The 10,045-nt window shown below is 31.2% G+C and overlaps 1 protein-coding gene across 1 annotated transcript; it reads right to left on the bottom strand.

Annotated features, from left to right (window-relative positions):
- Positions 4,172 to 4,594, bottom strand: LOC109125423 (uncharacterized mitochondrial protein AtMg00310-like). Its single transcript, XM_019227044.1, has one exon. It carries the CDS (start codon positions 4,592 to 4,594, stop codon positions 4,172 to 4,174), a length of 423 nt encoding a protein of 140 aa, XP_019082589.1.

The raw sequence follows: 10,045 nt of genomic DNA, 5'->3' as shown, positions 1-10,045 counted from the left end.
TAAAACTATAGCTAAAATGGGTAAAATAATGATGTTATCAACTCCCCCAGACTTAGACTTTGCTTGTACTCAAGCAAATAATCAAACTAAATCATGGAAAAGAGGTTTTGAAAATAATGAGAATTCACTTATCTTTAGGGATATCGTCTTTGCACTCTTCTTCACCTTGACATTAGGAACTTCCATTTGTAATCCACCATGAGAATCATCAACGCTCCTTGATCCCACAATTCTTTAGAGTCTCCAGAATCTCCATTGTCATCTCTTTACATAAATTAAAGCAATAATAAAAAGTGAAATCTTCCCAAGGGAAAATCGATCAATGACTTGTCGACTCTCTTCAAGCCAAGACTTTCTTCGTATGATTCCTTTCCTATCCCTTTTCTCACTTCCAAGGAATCTATCTCTCCCTAATTTTCTAGGGTATCATTTTATTTTTTTATCGATCCCTTGCTCTTTTTTTTTTTTATATTGGAAAGGCTTCCATGAAATCTAAAGTATGCACGGGTTTACGCGACATCCCTTGGCTCACTTCTTTGCTACCTATATCCTTATTCTTTTCTTTTCTCTTTTTTTTTCTTTTGTTTTTTTTCTCACTTTTTTTTTAGAGTATTGAAGGGATGAGAAAGGGGAACATACTTTTGAAGAAGTGCAATGTCTTGTGTGGCTTGAATGTAGAGATCTAGTCCAATGTATACCAATTCCCAGGGCTTGATAATTAAGTCCGGTTTAGGTCCTATAAAAATTAGAGACAATGTTAGATCATCTGAATATCCATCGAATAGAGACTTTGGGGATTGTTGAGTTGGCTCACAGTCTTTCCAAACTTTGGTTCTGTTGTCAAGCATAATCAAGAGTCATACGAGTGTTAATCTAAATCAAATAAACTGTTAGAATAAGATGGAACATCCTTATCTAGACTTAAATCACACCGTCCTCGGTGTGAAAAAAAGAGAGTTGAGGATTAAAAATCATAGGAAAAATTGTAGGGTTTAAGAACAATGTGACCTCTATGGAATGATGTTTGTCGACTCTTAGACGTTTAATAATTGCCAAGGCTCTCCACTTTGTGTAGTGTTAGCAAAGTAGAAATTTATGTTTTAATTTTGAATTTTTAGGTACGGTATAAATAAAGAATATGCCATAGAATAAAACTTAAGTATAGGAAGTGTTGTGATTTTTTTTATTATTTGCCTTATTTTTAATATTTAGATCATGTAATGAATCAATTATGTATTTTCCAAATTAGTTTCTATGCAATTTTGGTAACTATTTTTAAGAAATTTATTAGTTGATAGCCGCTGAAGATGCACAACATTTATGATGGAATTGTTTTGTTCATTCTTTTTTTTTTATGCATAGATTTTGGATTTTGATAACTAATTTTAAGGAATGGGTTTCGTTAATATTGCCGTTGATGGTCATAACATTTATTATTGAATCAAATAAATTTAATTTCTATTTTATGTATTGCTAAACTTGTGGAGAAATCTTTGCATATAATAAATTATATAGTATTAAATTTAATAATTTGGATTTGATAAAGATCAGCTTTCTATATTAGTTATTAGTCTATATTCAAAGATTTTTGATTACCAGATTAATACAAAACAGAAATCGAATTCAAAAATATGAATTTGATTAAAAAGTGAGATTGATGATAAAAAAGAATATATTAATATTAATTTTAAAATATCCTTGATTTTTAAAAAATTTGTTACCAAATTATATAATAATTAATCCGATTTAATTTAAATTTTCAAGAATTATGGAAACTGCAAGATTATGATTTTTGAAATTTAGTAGGGTAAGTAATTAAGAAATAATATATGTTAAATATATCAAAATTTAGTAAGTATCATTCTATTAAGGGTAAGTAAGTATTATTTTAATATATTTTAAATAGAACAAAATTTAATAATTTATACTTCCAGTAATATAGTAAATTTATTCCTCCCATAATATATATTTTAAATATGTCAAAATATCAGATTTTTTTAAATACTTGGTAACCAAGTTTGTTTGTTATTTGATAAATCTCATAATTATATGATAGAATTTTATACCAATTAACACCATAATTATATGACATGCAATCAAATAATAAATGATTTTTTTATAAGACAATTAAGTGTTACTTGTGATTCCATAAACTATCTTTATAGTTAATGTAAATTAATCTCAGTACAGCTATACGAACAAAGACTTGGTTTGGTCACTGGAATTTTTATGTCTGAAAATGGTTTTTATTATTTTGTTATGAAAATGCTATTAAGGCCAATGGTTCATTCAAAAACAAAATTGTGCACACTGCTACGCATAAACAAAAAGAATATATAAAGTCGAGAATAACTTAAATAAACGCTAAGATGATTTAGTCCGACAATAGATAAATTGAATGAATTTTTGGAAAACAAAAATGGATAAACCTTCACAGTACAAATTCCGGATGATCTCTTGATAGTGGAAAACTGGAAAAAAAAAAAAAAAAAAAAAATAATCAATTTGAACTCCATAACAAATATCATTAGACATAATACGCTTAGCTCTGCGTAAACTCAGTAAGTTTTTGGAATTAATGGATCGAAGATAAATTGAGAACCTTCTCTTTTAACCTTTATGCAACCTGTAACGATTTTGAAATTATGTATCCATTAAAAAATGATTACAAAATAACTTTGAAGAAACACCTGAATTCAGTTAACATAGAATTACCTTAAAGCAAATGTTTTTGAAACGCCAAAAACATAAATGACTACATCGTCACCGGCTGAATTATAGTTTGCATCAAAGTCAGCTGCAAATTTTCCAAAGAAAATTTTAGGTAAAATATGTCAAAATTGGTCAAGGCCAGCTAGTAAACTTTGGAAACTTAAATATTAAAGAAAATTATATACATGTAAAATAAAAATATGAATAAGATACTTATATATATGAGTAGTAGATTCAGACCCGCACGTACGTGCGAGGTTGATTTCATAAACTAAGCTTGCTATAAAGTTTGAAATATATTATTTTTATTTTTTATTTTTTTTGTCAACAAAAGAATCAGCTCAAAAGAGCCAATTGGAAGGAAAATTGTTTACAAACAAAACATGATGCGGAGATAAGCGCGCTTGGCGTGCCAAAGAATCCGCTTTAACATTTGCATTACGAGGAATATGACATAAAGAAAAAGAAGAAAACTCCTCTCGATCCGTCTTGATTCCATCCAAATATGTTGCAAAGGCCGGCCAGTCATGAGGGGAAGACACCATCTTCACCAGATCCAAGCTGTCCGTAAAGAAAACCACATCTCGAAAGTCAAGGCCAATCATACACCGCATCGCCCAGCTGAAAGCTTCCACTTCTGCATGTAATGGGGATAGACTACGCCGATAATTGGTAACGCCTAGAAAAGGTGGCGATCCTTGCATAGAAGTACAAAACCATCCTGCACCTGCAAAAGCATCGGTCTCTTTCCAAGAGCCATCTACAAAGCATCTATAACCGGAGTAAACTAGTGAAAGGGGATAACTACCCCCTTGTAACCGAGAGGTAGGAACTACAGAGGAGGGGATAGCCTCCTCACCCTCTTCTTCCACCTGTGCTTGGAGCCAAGAGAACGCTTCCCCTTGCGCTACTCGCACAATGTCATCCGGGCGTTCTGTCTGATTCTCAAACACACAGGCATTCCGCGCTTTCCAGATATACCACATTAGCCAAGGGAAACCTCTATTTGGGAACCCGGATTCATAGAACCCAGAAAATGATTCACATTAGCATAAATATATTCCGTCGGAAAGTGTTGGGACCCCACATGTACATTGGCCAAAGCCCATGCCTGACGGGCAGGCGGACACACAAAAATAGCATGATTAACAGTCTCCACATCCGCCCCACACCTCATGCATCCGACATCACAATCTATGCCCCGTCATCTCAAATTAACAGACACCGAAATACTACCCGTTAACACTTGCCACATAAAATGTTTAATTTTTGGTGGACAGTGAACTCGCCAAACCCGAGCAAGAAGAGGGGTAATCTCTGGACCACACCCAAGAGCCTGGAAAGTGTTAGGAATACCCAGATGTGCCGTTTCATACCCTGACTTAACCGTATATTTACCAGATTTTGTAAAGTGCTACCCTAAGGAAGCTGCCATCGGGAGATTATTGAAGGGAATAGTCTATATCAAGGCAACATCCACAGGGTTGAAATGCTCAAAGAGCCGATCTCGATGCCAAGTATTCGTCTGAGGATCCATGAACTGAGTCAAACAAAGAGTTGGGTCCTTAAACGGACCGTTACTTAAAGCTGGTCTTGGGATTTGAGCTGGAACCCAGGGATCATTCCATATAGAAATGGTGTCTCCTGAGCCAACCCGTTTAATTAACCCTTTGTTAACCAAAGATCGAGCAGATACGATACTCCGCCATCCATAGGAAGGAGAGTAGGACCGTATCGGATCCATAGGATTGGAATTCCGGTAATATCTACCTTTGAAAACCCTGGCGAACAAAGAGTCTGGAACCTCAATTAGTCGCCATAATTGTTTAGCCAAAAAAGCCGTGTTAAAATCATCAACATTCCTGAAACCCAGACCACCCATCTGCTTGCTACAGCAAAGCTTCTCCCAGGCGTAATGTATGCATTCATCACCTCCTTACCCCCTTTGGACAAAAACTTGGTCGACCAGCCCATCGTCCGGCCCTGTAGCCGGTCTCTAACATAAGAAAAAACCTTCGTTTTGGACCCTCCTAAACTCTCTTGAATCCCTAAGTACGACCCCATACCACCCAGATTTGTTATTCCAAGGACCCCCTGTATCTCCGACCGGACCCGGTCATCCACAGTGTGACCAAACTGAATCGAAGATTTCATAAAATTTATTTGTTGCCCCGAAACACCCTCATATTGCTTGAGGATATCCAAAACCACACCATATTGTTCCTTATCCGCCTTACAAAAGAAGAGACTATCATGTTTGTATATTATGTAAGTGCCAAAAAAATATATATATAAAATATGTTTGTATATTTAATTTTGAAAATGTTAGTTTGTTTTAGTTTGTAAAATGTAATAAAATAATATATTTGAAAGTAATATATGACAAATCAGTCTATATATTAAAAAATTGTAAAAATAATCACATACACCATAGTTGAGAGTACTGCTTTTCAATAGGCAACATATAACTAGAGGGTATAACATTTATAACTGAAACTAATATTGATTGTTTATATTCATTTTGTGAATGTTAGGTTGAAATAATAGCAGTTTTACGAAGAAATTTGAATTGATGTGTTGGTGGATCCGGATCAAATAAGAACCGAATTAGTGATCGATAAGATTAATTATTATCAAATCTGTAAACTATCAAACCGGAAAAAAGCGCTAAAAATTTAAATTTTTTGATCGAATGACCTAAAATTGTTACCAAAGCGCTTGTGAAACCCATCACGATAGGTTTGTCAAGTAACGAATTTAATATTTTTTGGCCCGTAAAAAACTCACTCCAAGAAACCACATGAGTAATGTATGCATTCGCTTGCTTGAATTTGTAAACCCCGTGGGTAAAATGCATTTCAATAAATAATTTTTTCTAATAGGTAAGATATATTTTAAGAGATGGGGTAAGACACTATGACGGAATACTCTATAACATGTTTAAATCTACTAAAACTTTTTGAAATAATCATCTTAAATTAGACATGTACTCGTTCCGAAGTTGATGCATACTCAAATTAGTGAGATTTTGAGAACTGAATATAGCTATCAAAAAAATTTATATTGTAACTCGTTACCCAATTTTTTTACATTATAATGTTTTTTTATTTTTTAAATTACACATTTTTATCTTATACCCGCTATAATTAATCATGATATTTGAAATAAATAAGTCTAAGGAGATTTTGAATATATTACAAACCCATCCCATCTTCTATTTTATCAGGAATAGTTTGTAAACATTTGTTTTTATATATTCAAATATAGAAAGGTTTTTATGGTACATAAAATTAAAATAAAAAAAGTATTATTTAATTCTTAAATGTGTAAACAAAGTTTTCTTTTGTTTTATGTATATAATTTAAATAACACACAAATTCAATGAAAATAAAGCAGATAATGTGAATTTACAATTTGTAATTAGTTTTATAACCTGTATTATGAAACATTTTGATTATGGGACATACATGTCTACACCTTATGCTATATGTTGTGTGGATGGACAGACAAATCTACTAATACAATTACATGTTGTTCTCTTCTATATCTAAAGACTAAACACCGTCAATTTAATCATAAACAATGACATGAGAGTCAGAGACTTAATCCCAACCAAAGTACTTCTCTCTTCATCCGGAAGAGACACCATCATCTTCTCCCTATTCCAGAGGGACATATATAGCCTCCAAATTTTAGAATGAACAAATCTAAAACTAAAAGTGTCTCTTGAGTGCTCAAATACTTGAACCATATCTTTTTGCTTTATCCCTTGTGTTTATGGTAATCTGTAAAGTTGAAATGGAAAAACACCATTCTCGGATTTGTAAACACCATTCTCGGTTTAATTTGTTTGAGTGGCTTCAATCCAAAATACCTACTTATTCAAGCATAACATATATTAGAAATGTTTTCATGTAAATAAGAAAACACAAACATTTGAAACAAACAAAACCATTCTATCGAAACAATGATTTGTTTTTAATTAACACATTTTTTTGTTAGACAAACAAAAATGACATGAATTTATTTTTTATTGGTTTAAAAAATACCTTTTTATTGACAAATAAAGAATTCAACTGTTGCGCCATGAATTAGGATTCACTGTATGATTCACTCTAGATAAAGATCTGAAAGAAATCATTATATTGAGGTATATGAGAGGAAACAACGTAAGATATAATTTAATGGAATCATTCTCCTACAGTAACAAAGCTAGAAAAGCGTTTCACATTTACTCCGACTTATAAATTATATGAAAACCAAATTTAATCGAAAATAAATATATTTTTAAAAAATTTAATGAACGCAAAATTGTTAAATGTTTATACACAAAGGTAATGCTTGTAAATATATAAGATATATGATGACTATATAATGTGTGTATAAATTGTCGAAAGAACTCATGTACAAAACCTAAATGCATAGCCGAAGTCACTTTTTTATGTATGTCATCCACTATGTGCAAACACAAAATTTCTTACTTAAAAGATACAAAAATAACAAAATTGTGAACCTACGGTACAATAAAAAGAACACTCACCCCAAATAAAATATGGAGCTTGGTTACATCTTCATAATCATCTGCCATTTTTTCCCAGGCTGATGAAAATATTTTTTAATAAACAATTTATGTAGTGTGTGTGATTTTAAGAAGATATATATAGCTCAAAGATAATTAGGTTTTGAAGGATAAAAATCTCAACAAATAAATTCTTAATTGCATATTACAATAATTGCTTACGCAAAATAAAAGCTGAATTAACACCATATCTTGGTTAAATATCTTTTAATCAGTAATTTTAGTGAATCAATCATTCAGGAAATTTTCGGGAGTATTTGAAACTATCCAAAAAAATAGATCAAATATTCAAGTAAATCATTTAATTGTTTCTTACAGATATTTTATCTTTGGTAATCATTTATAGCATTTTGAAATGATATTACGATTAGGGTAGATTTTAAGGTATATTCGTTAGTATAATTTATAATATTGTATAATTAAGTAAGTAATTAAATCTTTACCATTTAGTTTTTTTGGGTTAGAATCATAATATTATTTAATTAGATTTCCTAATCAAATCAATCAAATCACTAATAATACGGTTTTTTATGATATTTAGAATATTTTCAAAAGATTGAGATCTCTTTATATGAATACTATGTCAGCAAATTATATTTTTCTAATTCTTGTTTCCTAAAATCTAGTTATCTCGACTACCATTTTTTGGAAACTCTTTAAATTGAGAAAGTCTATTAAATTTATTTCTGTTTTTAATATAAGAAATAAATATAGTTTTATCAACTTAATTATGTGCAATTCTTGTTTCCTAAATTAAATTTTTGGTGGGATACTCTGTTTGGATATAAGATCCAAATAAGGTACTGTTTAGATCCAATTCTTTGGTAAAATGTAACTCATGTAATATCTGTTTGGCTTCAAGGATTATACATATCCTTATTCATATTTAAGTGGCATTTCATTGTAATAATCTCTAACTCTATGTCTACTTATTAAAAATGATTCTCTTTTAATAGTATAGATGGAATTGGTGGAGCAACTTACATATCACTCAATGTTTCCCCAGTTTGTGAAGTGTATTGCTTGTAGGAATGGAGGATTTTGACCAAGATGCGCAAAATTGTGTTGAGAAGCTTGATCTCTTTAAAGTATGTGAAGCCATTTTTATTTGTGATCAGGTTCTTACATTTAGGTTATTCAGAAATCAGAATGATGCAGAATTTATTTATACTACAAATAATTCCTTAGGTTTGATACACAATCTTTCAATCAATCAATATTATAGTAAACTAGAAAAAATCCCACGAGATGCGTGGATAAAATAAATGTAATGAAATATGCAATATTTTGAAATCAGAGAGGATTCCGGTGAGTGGTTTAGAGCCACTAAAGTTGCGGGAGGCAAGTTATTGGCGGTATTTGGACGGGCGAGGAGTGTGGATATTTAGATTGTAAAAGGTCAATGCCATTAGATTTGATTATTAGTCCTATGAAGTTATCCTCGGTATGAATTGGTTGGATCGGTACAAAGTGCATCTGGATTGTCACCAGGGGAGAGTAGCACTTGAGCGACTCGGAGGGAAGTTGATATTTCACGGAGTGAGACCGACTTTAGTGTATCTCGTAATCTCGGCCATGTAGGCAGGGAAGATGATCGAGAATGATTGTGAGGCCTATTTGGTTACTATTGTTATGCCAGAGTCGGTGAGACAAGCTACGGCTGGAGGTATTCGGGTGGTTCAAGAGTTTGATGATGTGTTTTAGTCGTTGCAGGGATTATCACCATGTCGGCCTGATCTCTTCATGATTGAGTTGGAACCGAGATCAACATCGCTATCTAAGATGCCTTACATGATGATTTCAACAAAGATGACAAAGTTGAAGAAGTAGTTGGAGTGAAATATACAATATTTTGAAACTACTATATATATATATATATATACATGCAATTTTAATTAACATAAATATTGTAACTAATATATATTAATTGTAAATTGAAAATTTATCAGGTTTTATGAATTATTATATAAAACTAATTTTATCTTAAAATTTTTTCAACTTGATCAAAAGGAACAAATTAAAATATTAATATACAATATAAACCTTTTGTTTTATTTAAATTTGTAAAAACACATATGCACCATTTCTTTGACTGTTAGATTTCAAATTTGAAATTGTATATATAGTCTGTGTTTAAATTGTAAAATTTTCATTACTTTCAAAGTTATCAAATTGAGAATGTTTTGATTAATTAGTGAGATTAACATGTATGAATGAGCTATTTTTTAAAAGAACATACAATGATGTGAAGTCACATACATATTTATTTTGTACACCTTCTTTTGACTCTCACCGTAGTTTACTATTTAGCACATAAGTTTTTTTCCATTTTGTGAGAAGGAGCAAAAGTACATAAATTTTTAATCTAGATGTGCAGAAAATTAATATTTTTAAACTTGACCAAAAAGAAACCAAGTGTGTACATATATGAGAAATGTTTGTATATTAAAATTTTAAACTAAATGAAAAAGATAAAATAAAGCAACCACAGATTAAAATAAAAAGTGAATATGGTATTAATCAGTATCAACCTGGAAAGAGCCTATATATGTATTGAATGAACATTAGGCTGTTTATGTTCATCATTTGGCTGTTTATGTTTATGTTTATTTTGACTGGGAAACTAAACTACTTTTATAAACTAATATGAATTTTAGCAACTTAGCAAAATATACATGTTAAACAACAGTTGCAAAAACATGAAGAAGAAGTATAAACTAAAGATAAAGAAGATAGACATACGAAAAAATTCAT

This window comes from Camelina sativa, chromosome 7, assembly GCF_000633955.1.
Source record: "Camelina sativa cultivar DH55 chromosome 7, Cs, whole genome shotgun sequence".
Taxonomy (NCBI): domain Eukaryota; kingdom Viridiplantae; phylum Streptophyta; class Magnoliopsida; order Brassicales; family Brassicaceae; genus Camelina; species Camelina sativa.
This window is presented reverse-complemented; position numbering and strand designations above follow the sequence as displayed.

Excerpts from the sequence above, each read along its gene's own strand:
- LOC109125423 (XM_019227044.1), bottom strand. The coding sequence starts at position 4,594 with ATGGGTGGTCTGGGTTTCAGGAATGTTGATGATTTTAACACGGCTTTT.